This window comes from Tachyglossus aculeatus, chromosome 16, assembly GCF_015852505.1.
Source record: "Tachyglossus aculeatus isolate mTacAcu1 chromosome 16, mTacAcu1.pri, whole genome shotgun sequence".
Lineage (NCBI taxonomy): Eukaryota > Metazoa > Chordata > Mammalia > Monotremata > Tachyglossidae > Tachyglossus > Tachyglossus aculeatus.
Window position 1 is genome coordinate 46,440,930 of NC_052081.1, and position 15,260 is coordinate 46,456,189.

At 50.1% G+C, this 15,260-nt stretch overlaps 1 protein-coding gene across 1 annotated transcript in view; it reads left to right on the top strand.

The window, feature by feature from the left end:
- The window catches only part of GRHL3 (grainyhead like transcription factor 3), a 46,396-nt gene that overhangs the window by 22,265 nt on the left and 8,871 nt on the right, over nucleotides 1–15,260 (top strand). The window contains exons 8-14 of the mRNA XM_038758354.1: nucleotides 952–1,110; nucleotides 3,978–4,056; nucleotides 4,298–4,431; nucleotides 6,831–6,865; nucleotides 8,658–8,746; nucleotides 11,451–11,536; nucleotides 13,898–13,962. Coding sequence (XP_038614282.1) covers nucleotides 952–1,110; nucleotides 3,978–4,056; nucleotides 4,298–4,431; nucleotides 6,831–6,865; nucleotides 8,658–8,746; nucleotides 11,451–11,536; nucleotides 13,898–13,962 — 647 coding nt within the window. The remainder of the gene's footprint in view (nucleotides 1–951; nucleotides 1,111–3,977; nucleotides 4,057–4,297; nucleotides 4,432–6,830; nucleotides 6,866–8,657; nucleotides 8,747–11,450; nucleotides 11,537–13,897; nucleotides 13,963–15,260) is intronic.

The window sequence follows — 15,260 nt, forward strand, 5'->3', positions numbered from 1 at the left end:
CCTCGTCGTTGTGGGTTTTGTTAAGTGCTTACTATGTGCCGAGCGCTATACGAAGTACTGGGGTAGATACAAGATAATCAGGTTCCACGTGGAGCTCACAGTCTAAAACGGAGGAAGGACAGGTATTGAATCCCTAATTGGCAGATGAGGGGCCGGAGGCACAGAGAAGTGCAGTTACTTGACCAAGGTCACACAGCAGGTAAGTGGTGGAGCTGAGATTACAACCCAGGTCCTCTCACTCCTGGGCCCGTGCTCTTTCCACTTGGCCATGCTGCTTCTCCCAGAGCCTGGGACTAGGAGTCAGAGGACTTGGGTTCTAATCCTGGTTTTGTCTCTTGTGTGGCCTTGGGCAAGTCACTTAACTTCTCTGGGTCTCCATTTCCTCAACTGTAAAATAAGGGTGAAATATCTGTTCTCCCTCCTATTTAGACTGAGTCCTATGTGGGACAGGGTTTGTGTCTGATCCAATGATCTGGGATTTACCCCAGTGCTTAGAACAGTGCTGATTGTGAGCCCCACAAGGGACAGGGACCGCGTCCAACCTCATTTGCTTGTATCCACCCCAGTGCTTACTATAGTGCCTAGCACGTAATAAATACCATAATACCATAGAGAAACAGCATAGCTCAGTGGAAAGAGCCCGGGCTTTGGAGTCAGAGGTCATGGGTCCAAATCCCGGCTCTGCCAATTGTCAGCTGGGTGACTTCGGGCAAGTCACTTCACTTCTCTGTGCCTCAGTTCCCTCATCTGTAAAATGGGGATTAAGACTGTGAGCCCCCCGTGGGACAACCTGATCGCCTTGTATCCCCCCAGCGCTTAGAACAGTGCTTTGCGCATAGTAAGCACTTGACAAATACCATCATCATTATTATTATTATTATTATTATTATTATTATCATTCACAAATGCCATAATTATTCATTATTATCATCTCCCGCCCCCCTCTCCCAGGTGTTCATTGGTGTCAACTGCCTGAGCACAGACTTCTCGTCCCAGAAAGGGGTGAAAGGAGTCCCGCTCAACCTCCAGATCGACACCTACGACTGCGGGCCCGGGGTTGGCCAGCTGGTACACCGAGCCGTCTGCCAGATCAAGGTTTTCTGCGATAAGGTAGCCTTGGGGGGTCCTACTGACCCTCTAGACTGTTAGCTCGTTGTGGGCAGAGAATGTGGGCAGGGAATGTGGGCAGGGAATGTGTCTGTTATATTGTTCTATTGTCCTCTCCCAAGCTCTCAGTAATAATCATAATTGTAATAATTGTGGTATCTGTTAAGCCCTTACTATGTGTCAAACACTGTTCTAAACGCTGGGTAGATACAAGGTAATCACTCAATCGTATTTATTGAGCGCTTACTGTGTGCAGAGCACTGTACTAAGCGCTTGGGAAGTCCAAGTTGGCAACATATAGAGACGGTTGGACACAGTCCCTTTCCCACATAATAATAATAATAATAGCATTTATAAAGCGCTTACTATGTGCAAAGCACTGTTCTAAGCGCTGGGGAGGTTACAAGGTGATCAGGTTGTCCCAAGGGGGGCTCACAGTCTTAATCCCCATTTTACAGATGAGGTAACTGAGGCACAAAGAAGTTAAGTGACTTGCCCAAAGTCACACAGCTGACAACTGGTGGAGCCGGGATTTGAACCCCTGACCTCTGACTCCAAAGCCCGGGTTCTTTCCACTGTGCCACGCTGCTTCTCGTGGGGCATGCTCTCGTGCTTCACATGGGACTCATGGTCTTAATCCCCATTTTACAGATGAGGGAACTGAGGCCCGGAGAAGTGAAGTGATTTGTCCAAGGTCACACAACAGACAAGCGAAAGAGCTGGGATCAGAACGCAGGTTTTCTTACTCCCAGGCCCGCGCTGTATCCATTAGGCCCCGCTGTGTACACACAGTCGGCGTTCAGTAAATATGAGTAACTGACTGACCCACTCCCCGGCCTTCCCTTGGGAGCCCCCAGCCCTCGACAGAACAAGAAGGGAGGTGGGAGGGGGAGCGAGATGGCAGGAGATCAACTGGTGGACTCTAAGCTTTCAGGGGGCAACTGGTCTCCGAGATCATTTCTCTGACCCGGACTGAAAGAAGGCCAAGATTTTGAGAAGCCAGAACTCTTCCTTCCCCAGAGAGGATGGAAATGTGGCAAATAACATTCTCCCTCCCCTTGCCAGCTGCGGGCTAACTGTCCTTCTGTTTTTCTCCTCTGTTCCCTCCCGGTTACCTTGCATTTTGTCCTTGACTGGTCCATGGGCTCTGCTTCTGTTCTCTCAGAAGCTTCATCCTCACCAGATGATCAATCAGTACCACAGATTGATTGGACTATCATCAGCTGGGAGCTGAGGGTCGCTTCCCAATTTCTTCTCATCCGCTGCTCCCTAAACAAGTCTCTTTCCCCAACCAGCGTGGAGGGGGATCTCTCTCTCTCCCTCCCTCCTCCCCTCTCTCTTTTCCTCTCTCTCTCTCTCTCCCTCCCTCTATCTCTCCCTTCCTTCCACTCTCCCTCCCTATCTCTCCCTTTCTTTCTCTTTTTCCTTTCCCACCCACCCCCTCCCTTCTCTCCACCGATATAATGTGGAGGTCCAGATGTGTCAAAGCCCCTTGCCCACAGAGCAGAAAGTTCCCACAGCCTGTACTCAGCCAGTCTGATACTGCGCTTGATGGTAATAATGATAATAATTTTGGTATTTGTTAAGAGCTTACTATGCACCAAGCACTATTCTAAGCACTGGGGAAGACAAGAGGTAATCAGGTTGTCCCAGGTAGGGCTCACAATCTTCATCCCCATTTGACGGAGGCACAGATAATTTAAGTGACTTGCCCAAGGTCACCCAGCTGACAAGCGGCAGGGCCGGGATTAGAACACACAACCTCTGATGCTCAAGCCCAGGCTCTTTCCACTAAGCCACACTGCTGTTTCCTCTCTCAGTGTTGCCTTTCAGAGGTTAGAGTTCACACTCCCCCCTGAAGGAAACACCCTGGACCACTGGACAGGTGGTTTTTTTTTCAGTGAAACTGAGACTGTAGGAGGGAAAATCCCTCCCACAGTCTGGGGGCGATCAGGGCTCCCACTGGGGCTGTTATCCCGCTTCCTGGTCTTACTCTGGGAAAGAAGAAAACAGAGCGAGGGGGGCATTCCAACGTGCTAACAGGTTCCAAACACTGGCTGGGAAAACAAACAGCTCCATCCTCTCTCTGAGCTGTCTTCCGCCTACAGGCCTGGGCCTGGGTCTCGCCGTCCCGAACGAACGCATGAGTCAGCCAAAGTCCCTGCCCCAGCCCGCCTCGCCTCACCTCTTTCTGCCTCATTCAGATTGCAGCCCTCGGCCACCTCCGTCAGGAAGCTTTCCCTGATTCACCCCCTCTGCAGAGAGGAGCCTCTCTCCTCCCTCTTCCTTCTAGCTCTGTTGTCGTTCTTCGGATCTGCGCAGCTCTGTGCTGATTGTGGGACTTACCGCCTGTCAGATTCTGTAGGCTTCCCAGTAGCGGGGATAGCGGGAAGCAAAGGGAAGGACCTTCTTGGGTCCCTCAATTGGATCCTAATTCCCTCATACAACTGCGCTCCTGATTTACTCGTATTCACCTCGGTGCTTGGAACAGTGCTTGACGGAGAATCTGTCTCCATGTTTTGTTTTGTTGTCCGTCTCCCCCTTCTAGACTGTGAGCCCGTTGTGGGGTAGGGACCGTCTCTATATGTTGCGGGCTTGTACTTCCCAAGCGTTTAGCACAGCGCTCCGCACGCAGTAAGCGCTCAATAAATACGATTGAATGAATGACTGAATGAGCATTTAACAAATACCATAAATAAAGTCTGTCTCCCCCGTTAGATTATAAACCCCTTGAGGGCTGGGCATGTCCACTAACCACTGTACTCTCCCAAGTGTGTAGCACAGAGCTCTGCACACAGTAGGGGCTCAATCAGTACCATTGATTGATTGACAATCTGACAGACCTCCCGGCGCTTGATGTCCCCAAACAGGGAGCGGAGAGGAAGATGCGAGATGACGAACGCAAGCAGTTCAGAAGGAAAGCCAAGTGTCCAGACACCAACCACAGCGGTCAGTGTGAGCCTCAGGGACACTAGGCTGACTCATCTCAGGGATGGGGGCTCAGAGATTGGGGGGAGGCTCAGGGATGGGGCCTCCGGGACTCTACCTCAAAGCCGGTGAGCCTTGAGTGGGCCCTGGGGGGACCGGGGGGTGCTGGGCCGCGGATGGGCCGGGGCGGAGGGCTGAAGGGCCCCTCTGGGATGGATACACTTCCATCGATTCAATATGGTGGTCCGGTTCCCTCTGACAGGCCTGAAGGGCTGCCTGCTCGCCGGTTTCCGGGGCAACGAGACCACCTACCTGCGGCCTGAGACCGACCTCCAGACCCAGCCTGTCCTCTTCATCCCCAACGTCCACTTCTCCGGCCTTCAGCGGAGCGCAGGGGTGGGTACGGGGCCGGCCCACCGGCCTGGGGCCCCGGCTTGGGAATGGATTGAATGAACGAATGAGTGGATGAGTCAGAGGGAGGGCAGGGACAGGGGAGGAAGCCCCACAAGACCCAGTGAGAGGAAGCCAACCCAGCTCCGGAAGCCGAGAGTGAGGGAGGGGAAGTCTGTCTCTGGAATTCTGGGAAGAGGCTCAGAAAGACCCCCTGTTCCCTCCACTTCTCCTTGTTAAGAAAGCCTAGCTTCCTTCAGAGTCCATGCATCCTAGGAAAGTTCTCACCTCCATCTTCCTGGGCATCAAATCAACTTCATTTCCGGTATTTTCTGAGAGCTTTCTCCAGGCAGAGAACTGTACTGGGTGCCTACGCTGGGCAGAGCACTATAATGGGCGCCTTCCCAGGCAGAGCACTTTACAGCGCGCTTACTTTAGGAAGAGTGCTGTACTAAACACCCACTCTGGTTGGAGCACTATAATGGACTCTTGGGAATTTTCGCTAGGCATAGAAGACATGACCTTTTAGACTGTGAGCCCACTGTTGGGTAGGGACTGTCTCTATATGTTGCCAACTTGTACTTCCCAAGCGCTCTGCACACAGTAAGCACTCAATAAATACGATTGATTGATTGACCCTTACCTTCTAGACTGTAAACTCGTTGTGGGCAGGGAATGTGTCCGTTATATTGTTGTACTGTAGTCTCCAAAGCGCTTAGTACAGTGCTCACACAGTACGCTCTCAATAAATACGACTGACTGACTGGCTGAGTCAGTGAGGCCCAGGCCATTCTGCTAAGCCTCAACTGTGGGATTGAGAGCTAATCTCCATGGCTCAGGGAAATTGCAACCGGATTATTTATTCGTGAGAGGGCTTTTATTAACAGGCATTTAAGCACAGAGCCCTAAACGTGTGCCAATACAGTCAACTCCCGGTTGTCTACTTTGTGGATTATGGGCAACAGATTTCTAAATTTTCTCCAGCTGGGTACCTGCCTTCCCAGTGACCTTCTCTCGCCATTAGCACACCTTCAACAGGGGCCTTTCTGAGGCCCCTTTGACCCCGGACTGCCTCACGTATTCTCCTGGATGTGGGTCTTCCCACTTTGTATTATCCATTGTCCCGTTTTATCTGGGCCATGCCCGCCCCCCAACCCCAATTCCGCGGTCAATCGAAAGCTCGTAGTAATTACTGCTTTTCTAATCCCTATTCCTGCTCATCCTGAGGAGATGGCGGAACCTTTAAAAGAGGGAGAGATTGAGGGTGGAGTGGAGTGGGAAATGGGGACTGGGAGGAATAGGGAGGTTTTCTCATGGATCCTCCACCCACCGAGCCCTTTAGCCTCTAGCCATTCCTGGAGAGGAGTGGACACTGGCATCTCAATCTGTAACACAGCCTGTTGGCCTGTCCAGTTAGTCCGCCCACCCGGCTAGGGCCTGTGGGGAAAGGATGGGGCATTCAGTGAGTCCAGGGAGGAGAATCTCCCCCTCCAGACTGTAAGCTCATTGTGGGCAGGTAATGTGTCTGTTTCCTGCTGTACTGTACTCTCCCAAGCACTCTGCACACAGTGAGACTTTAATAAATCACCCTCCCTCCTCAAATCGGACAACTACTCTCCCCACCTTCCAAGCCTTATCTCCTCCCCGAGGCCTTCCCCGACTAAGCCCTCCTTTCCTCTTCTCCCACTCCCTTCCGTGTCACCCTGACTTGCTCCCTGGAGTCAGAGGTCCTGGATTCAAATACCGGCTCCGCCAACTATCAGCTGTGTGACTTGGGGCAAGTCACTTCACTTCTCTGGGCCTCAGTTCCCTCCTCTGGAAAATGGGGATTAAAACTGTGAGCCCCCGGTGGGACAACCTGATCACCTTGTAACCTCCCCAGCGCTTAGAACAGAGCTTTGCACATAGTAAGCGCTTAACAAATACCATCATTATTATCCCCCCCACACCCAGCCCCATAGCACTTATGTCCATATCTGTCATTTATTTATTTCTATTCATGTCGCACTTAACAAATACCATTATTATTATCCCTCCCAACCCAGCCCCACAGCACTTATGTCCATATCTGTCATTTATTTATTTCTATTCATGTCTTTCTCCTGCTCTAAACTGTAAACTCACTGTGGGTAGGAATGTATCTGTTATATTCATTCATTCACTCAATCGTATTTATTGAGCGCTTACTGTGTGCAGAGCACTGTACTAAGCGCTTGGGAAGTACAGGTTGCAACATATAGAGACGGTCCCAGGAGCACTTAGTGCAGTGCTCTGCACACAGTAAGCGCTCAATAAACGATTGAATGAGTGAATGAAATATGATCGACTGACTGAGTATCCCAGGAGCCCAGGGCCGAGTCTTGGGACCAAATGGACTGAAAATTCCTTTTTCTTTCCTCTTCCAGGCCCTGCCTCCTGCTGCTCCCAACAGCGCAAACAGGTATGAAAAGATCAACTTCTCTCCTTTCAGTCCCACTGCCCCCCACCCCTGGTTGCCCCCCACCCGGCTCCCCTCCAGCCCGGGACACGTGTCCGGTTACAAGCTAATCCCGGGCAGGGTGCTCCCCGAGCCCGGAAGTTTGGTCGGGGCTGGGGCCGAGAGTCGCCCTCCTCGTTTTTAACTCCCTCTGGTTTTTATAGGCTGGTTTTATATGAAAAGGCGACTAATCCCCGGCGAGACAACGTCTCGTAAATAAAGAACCAAAGCCTGGTCCCCTAGATGGCTCTTTAGATTGCAAGCTGGGTGACCTTGGGCGAGTCGCTTCAACGGACCTCGGTTTCCTCATCTGTAAAATGGCGATTCGCTACCTCTTCTCCCTTCCCCTTATAATGAGAGCCCCCGTGTGAGCAGGGATTGTGCCTGACCCGATTACCAGCGCTTAGTACAGTGCGTTGGCACATAGTGAGTACTTAACAAGTCACCATTATTATTATTCACAGTCAACCGATCAATCACTGGTATTTGCTGAGAGTTTATTGTGTGCAGAGCATCATCATCATCAATCGTATTTATTCATTCATTCATTCAATTGTATTTATTGAGCGCTTACTGTGTGCAGAGCACTGTACTAAGCGCTTGGAAAAGTCCAATATAGTAGAGTTGGTAAATGCAATCCCTGTCCAAAAGGAGTTTTCAGTCTACCAGACCGGGCTCTGGAAAGATATTAGATACCACTTGCTGCCCGCTGCCCTGCGATCCTCTGAAAGGTCACTGGATGGTGGGGTCAATATTATTATTATTACTGTTGTTGTACTTGTTAAGAGCTTACTACATGCCAACCACTGTTCTAAGCACTGGGGTAGATATAAGTTAATATCAGGTTGGACACTCTCCCTGTCCCACATGGGGTTCACACTCTTAATCCCCATTTTACAGGTGAGGTAACTGAGGCGCAGAGTGACTTATCCAAGGTCACCCTTCAGACATGTGGCAGAGCCAGGATTAGATCCCAGGTCCTTCTGACTCCCAAGTTTGGGCTGTAGCCACTGAGTCAATCAATCAATCAATCAATCATATTTATTGAGCGCTTACTGTGTGCAGAGCACTGTACTAAGCGCTTGGGAAGTACAAGTTGGCAACATATAGAGACAGTCCCTACCCAACAATGGGCTGACAGTCTAGAAGGGGGAGACAGAGAACAAAACATGTGGACAGGTGTCAAGTCACCAGAATAAATAAAAATAAAGCTAGATGCACATCATTAATGAAACAAAATCATGCTGCTTCTCCCGGGTTCACGGCAGTCATTTCTTTCTGCCACTGGGTCAGGCTCTGAGAGGAAAGAGGAGGTCTGGTTAACACCCCTCCCATCCCAATTCAGGGCCCTTCCTCTTGTGCTCTTCAGTCCTCCCCACCCTTAGGGTAGGGCCAGCTTCATTCATTCATTCAATTGTATTTATTGAGCGCTTACTGTGTGCAGAGCACTGGACTAAGTCTTTCATTTGAGGACCCAGGCGGGGCGGCCACCCAGCCAGTGCAACCTACTCCAACCCTCAGGGAGGGAGGGATGAGGGGAGGATGAGGCTGGGATCCTTCGGAGTCAGGCGAGACACACGGTCATCATCCCCACAGTCATCACCCTAGTCATGGATGGTACTTACTGAACGCCCACCGGGTGCAATTGCACATGGACTAAGTGCCGGCCCTGGTCTTCCCCTAGGCCTTGGGGCTTTATGAATGAGCATCTCTCTTTAGCTCTAACCTCTGCGTCGCTTTTGCTCCCCTCCGCCAGATTGTCGCTGAAACGGGGTAGTGCCTCCTTCACTGATGAGTTTGACTCTCTGTCAGCCAAGCAAGTCAAGGAAGACGACCCTCAGAGAGGTGAGCGTCCCCTCACCCCCCTGGCCCCTGCCGGCCCCGCTCCCTGGGGACTCGGTGGAGGGAGTGACATCAGTCTGACCACCCTTCTCCTCCAGGAAGCCTTCCCTGACTGAGCCCCTCCTCCCCTCCCACTTCCTTCTGCGCCGCTCATACTTACTCTTTCATTCATCCTCCCTCCCTTCCCCACAGCACATATCTGTACATATCTTTAATTTAATGATTTATCTATTTGTTTATAGCAATGTCTGCCTCCCCCTCTAGGCTGTGAGCTCGTTATGGGCAGGGAATGTGTCTGAGGTTCTATTGTCTTCTCCCGAACGCTTAGTACAGTGCTTTGCACAAAGTAAGAGCTCAATCAATATGGATGAATTCATGGTTCCCTGCCGGACCCAGGGGCCAGAAAGGAGTGGCAGAAGATGTCCGGTCTTCTTGAGCGTTGCTGAGGGCCGCCTCACTGGGGGTGGCGTTTTAGCAAATCGATAATGCATCTGGCTTCTTGGGTGAACCAGAAAAGGATGCAGAGGCGGGAAGGAGAGGAACATAAAATAGCATCACTCTGGTCTGTAGCAAGATAAAGCTTTGCAGGGGGGTAGAAGTAGTAATAGTTGTAACAGCTCGTCTCTAGACTTTAAGCATGCTGAGGGCAGGGAATGTGTCTGTTTAGGATACTATACTCTCCCAAGTGCTTAGTGCAGTGCCCGGCACACAGTAAATGCTCAATAAATAGGATTGAAAGACAACTGAATAATAGCAGCAGCAGCGACCATAATAATAGAGAAGCAGCGTGGCTCAGTGGAAAGAGCCCGGGCTTTGGAGTCAGAGGTCACGGGTTCAAATCCCGGCTCCGCCAGTCGTCAGCTGTGTGACTTTGGGCAAGTCACTTCACTTCTCTGGGCCTCAGTCACCTCATCTGGAAAATGGGGATGAAGACTGTGAGCCCACTGTTGGGTAGGGACTGTCTCTATGTGTTGCCAATTTGTACTTCCCAAGTGCTTAGTACAGTGCTCTGCACATAGTAAGTGCTCAATAAATACGATTGATGATGATGATGACAACCTGATCACCTTGTAACCTCCCCAGCGCTTAGAACAGTGCTTTGCACAGAGTAAGCGCTTAATAAATGCCATTATTATTATTATTATTATTACAAGGTGATCAGGTTGTCCCACGGGGGGCTCACAGTCTTAATCCCCATTTGACAGATGAGGGAAGTGAAGTGACTTGCCCAGAGTCACCCAGCAGACAAGTGGCGGGGCTGGGATTTGAACCCAGGACCTCTGACTCCAAAGCCCGGGCTCTTTCCACTGAGCCACGCTGTTTCCCCAAGCAGCTGCTCAGCCTATTTACAATAAGCCTAGGACAGTAGAGCCAGAGGATGGGGGTGGCAACACCCAAGACGCCCCCAGATATCTTCCTTGCATGCCCTCCGGTCAGCCCAAATGACTCAGGAAAATCAGCCACCCTGGCTGGGATACTGGTCCCATGGCAGGAAGTTGGCTAAAATGTTTGGCAGGAGGGGGCAATGCCAATAATAATAATAATAATGATGATATTTGTTAAGCGCTTACTATGTGCCAAGCACTGTTCTAAGCGCTGGAGTAGATACAGGGCAATCAGGTTGTCCCACGTAGGGCTCACAGTCTTAATCCCCATTTTACAGTTAAGGGAACGGAGGAACAGAGAAGTTAAGCGACTTGCCCAAGGTCACACAGCAGACAAGTGGTGGGGGCGGGATTAGAACCCACAACCTCTGACTCCCAAGCCCATGCTTTTAGGAAGTGCTTACTATGCGTCAAGCATTGTGCTGAGCTCTGAGGTAGATACAAGATAATCGGATTGGACACAGTCCCTGTCTCACATGGGGCTCACACTCTGAATCCCTGTTTTACAGATGAGGTGACCGAGACACAGGGAATCGTGGTATTTGTTCATTCATTCATTCATTCATTCATTCATTCATTCAATAGTATTTATTGAGCGCTTACTGTGTGCAGAGCACTGTACTAAGCGCTTGGGAAGTACAAGTTGGCAACATCTAGAGACGGTCCCTACCCGACAGCAGGTTCACAGTCTAGAAGGGGGAGACAGACAACAGAACAAAACATATTAACCCAATAAAATAAATAGAATAAATATGTACAAGTAAAATAAATAAATAAATAGAGTAATAAATATGTACATCACCATCATCATCATCTACATCCTCCACCAGGTCCGCCCCTGGAGGTGACCAAAGACATAGAGAAGCAGCATGGCTCAGTGGAAAGAGCCTGGCCTTTGGAGTCAGAGGTCATGGGTTCAAATCCCGGCTCCGCCATTTGTCATCTGTGTGACTTTGGGCAAGTCACTTCACTTCTCTGGGCCTCAGTTACCTCATCTGTAAAATGGGGGTGAAGACTGTGAGCCCCCCGTGGGGCACCCTGATCACCTTGTAAGCTTCCCAGCACTTAGAACAGTGCTTTGCACCCAATAAGAGCTTACTATGTGCCTGGCACTGTACTAAGCATTGGGGTGGATACAAGCAAATCAGGTTGGACAGGATGACTGGTTCTATCCTGAAGTGGACACCAGCAATGGAGCGGCCTCCGCCCTCCTCTCTGGCCCCAACAGGGCTCCCTCATAGCATCCCTGCGCTCCTCAGCTTCTGCCTCAGTTTCCCCACCTCCCCACAAGCTGTTCCAACCCTCCTGGGTTTCCTTTCCAGTGCTATTGTACGTCCGGAGGGAGACGGAGGAGGTGTTCGATGCCCTGATGCTGAAGACACCAGACCTGAAGGGACTGAGGAACGCAGTAAGTGTCTCTCGCCACCCGGCCCCAGCGCTCGGCACAGTGCTTGGCCCAGAGTAGCTAACCGGCCGTGGGAAAGCCTTGGGAGAAGGGCCAGACTCCTGTCTCCGTAGGCCCAGGGTTATAAAGGGACAGGTTTCCCACCCCCACCCCTCCTCTCGGCCAAGCTCCCCCGGAGTCGGGGGCCGGAGTTTGGGGCCCATGCTGCCGGAGGAGCCCCCCATGGCGGGTTTCTGCGATGGTATCGCCGGGCCGATAAGTGGCTCCCCTCTCCAAAGCACACACCGTAAATCCTCCATAATCTGATGGCCGCTTTATGACAGACTTCGGCCTTTGTTGGCTTCGGGAACCGGTTTCGGCATTTCCTCGGATTCCCACCCAAAGGGAAACTCAGATCCGAAGGCCTCAGAGGGCCTGGCTGGGGAAATGGCCCTCTGAGGCCTTCGGCCTCTGAGGCCCTACTGAGAGCTCACCTCCTCCAGGAGGCCTCCCCAGACTGAGCCCCTTCCTTCCTCTCCCCCTCATCCCCCTCTCCATCCCCCCCACCTTACCTCCTTCCCTTCCCCACAGCACCTGTATATATGTATATATGTTTGTACATATTTATTACTCTATTTTACTTTTACATATCTATTCATTTTATTTTGTTAGTATGCTTGGTTTCGTTCTCTGTCTCCCCCTTTTAGACTGTGACCCCACTGATGGGTAGGGACTTTCTCTATATGTTGCCAATTTGTACTTCCCAAGCACTTAGTACAGTGCTCTGCACACAGTAAGCGCTCAATAAATACGATTGATGATGATGATGATGAAATGGGCTCCAGGGACGGGGGCTGGACACATCAACTGAGGGGACAGAGAGGGACGGACCCGAGCTTGAAAACCCCTCGGCCACGGAAGCCCATCTTCTAAAGCCGCCGCCAAACAACCCTTCCTGCAGCCAGTCGCCGGCTGGAAGGATCTCCCTGATTTGCTCCCTTTATTCAAACCCCCACCCCACCCTATAGCACTTATGTCCATATCTGTGATTAAATTAACTTATTTCTACTATGTTGCCAATTTGTACTTCCCAAGCGCTTAGTACAGTGCTCTGCACATAGTAAGCGCTCAATAAATACGATTGATGATGGTGATGATGATGATGATGTCTGTCTCCCCCTCTAGCCCCTAAGCCCGTTGTGGGCAGGGAATGTGTCTGTTTCCTGTTCTACTGTACTCTCCCAAGTGCTTAGTACAGAGAAGCGGTGTGGCTCAGGGGAAAGAGCCCGGGCTTTGGAGTCATAGGACATGGGTTCAAATTCCGGCTCCGCCAATTGTCAGCTGGGTGACTTCGGGCAAGTCGCTTAACTTCTCTGGGCCTCAGTTAGCTCATCTGGAAAATGGGGATTAAAACTGTGAGCCCCCCGTGGGACTACCTGATCACCTTGTAACCTCCCCAGCGCTTAGAACAGTGCTTGGCACATAGTAAGCGCTTAACAAATACCATCATTATTATTCTTTGTGCCTCAGTTACCTCACCTGTAAAATGGGGATGAAGACTGTGAGCCCCCCGTGGGACCACCTGATCACCTTGTAACCTCCCCAGCACTTAGAATAGTGCTTGGCACATAGTAAGCGCTTAACAAATACCATCATTATTATTCTTTGTGCCTCAGTTACCTCACCTGTAAACTGGGGATGAAGACTGTGAGCCCCTCGTGGGACCACCTTGTAACCTCCCCAGCGCTTAGAACGGTGCTTTTCACATAGTAAGCGCTTAATAAATGCCATCATCATTATTATTATTATTACAGTACTCTGCTCACCGTAAGCACTCAATAAATATGATTGAATGAAACCCTCCTACGTAAATCAATCAGTGGTATTTATTAAATACTTACCTCGTGCAGAGCACTGTACTCAGCACTTGGGAATATACAGTCCAAGGGAGTTGGTCCACACGGGAGCTGACCACAAGGAGATTACGGTCTACAGGCCCTGCTGAGAGCTCACCTCCTCCAGGAGGCCTTCCCAGACTGAGCCCCTTCCTTCTTCTCCCCCTCGTCCCCCTCTCCATCCTCCCATCTTACCTCCTTCCCTTCCCCACAGCACCTGTATATATGTATATATGTTTGTACAGATTTATTACTCTATTTATTTATTTATTTATTTTACTTGTACCTATCTATTCTATTTATTTTATTTTGTTAGTATGTTTGGTTTTGTTCTCTGTCTCCCCCTTTTAGACTGTTGGGTAGGGACTGTCTCTAGATGTTGCCAATTTGTACTTCCCAAGTGCTTAGTACGGTGCTCTGCACACAGTAAGCGCTCAATAAATACGATTGATGATGATACAGGGATTCACCTTACTCCACTCTCTTGCAGATCTCGGAAAAATACGGCCTGGCCGAAGAAAGCATCTGCAAGGTCTACAAGAAGTGCAAGCGAGGGTGAGTGAGGCAGGGGCTTGTCACCCCCGGGACCCTCTTCCCGAGACGCGGCCCCCTCCAGCCGCCCGCCTTTAAACGGGATCTTAGAGCCTCAGCCCGCGTGAGGCCGGCCTGGATACAAGCGTCTTTGCCCCCATCTTACCTCCTTCCCTTCCCCACAGCACCTGTATATATGTTTGTACATATTTATTACTCTATTTATTTATTTATTTATTTTACTTGTACATATCTATTCTATTTATTTGATTTTGTCAGCATGTTTTGGTTTCGTTCCCTGTCTCCCCCTTTTTAGACTGTGAGCCCACTGTTGGGTAGGGACTGTCTCTATATCATCATCATCATCAATCGTATTTATTGAGCGCTTACTGTGTGCAGAGCACCGGACTAAGCGCTTGGGAAGTACAAGTTGGTAACATCTAGAGACGGTCCCTACCCAGCAGTGGGCTCACAGTCTAAAACGGGAGACAGAGAACAACACCAAACATACTAACAAGATAAAATAAATAGAATAGATATGTACAAGTAAAATAAATAAATAAATAAATAGAGTAATAAATCTGTACAAACATATCTACATATATACAGGTGCTGCGGGGAAGGGAAGGAGGTAAGATGGGGGGATGGAGAAGGGGACGAGGGGGAGAGGAAGGAAGGGGCTCAGTCTGGGGCTCTATATGTTGCCAACTTGTACTTCCCAAGCGCTTAGTACAGTGCTCTGCACACAGTAAGCGCTCAATAAATATGACTGATTGATTTGCTGGCCCAGTCAGTCAGTCGGTGGTACTTATTGAGCGCTTACCAGGTGCAGAGCACTGTACTGAGCATTTGGGAGAGTACAATATCACAGACACCTTCCCCGCCCTCAACAAGCTTACAGTCTAGAGGACACGCTTACAGTCTAGTTAATCAGTCAATCGTTTTTACTGAGCGTTTTCCGTGTGCAGAACACTGTACTAAGCACTTAGGAGGGTACAATAAATCTTGTCCACAAAGAGCTTACAGTCTACAAAGAGCTTACAGTCCCAGCTCCGCCAATTGTCAGCTGTGTGAATTTGGGCAAGTCACTTAACTTCTCTGGGCCTCAGTTCCCTCATCTGGAAAATGGGGATTAAGACTGGGAGCCCTCCGAGGGACAACCTGATCACCTTGTAACCTCCCCAGCGCTTAGAACAGTGCTCTGCACATAGTAAGTGCTTAATAAATGCCATTATTATTATTATTATTATTATAAGTCACTTAACTTCTCTGTGCCTCAGTTACCTCATCTGGAAAATGAGGATTAAGACTGTGAGCCGTCC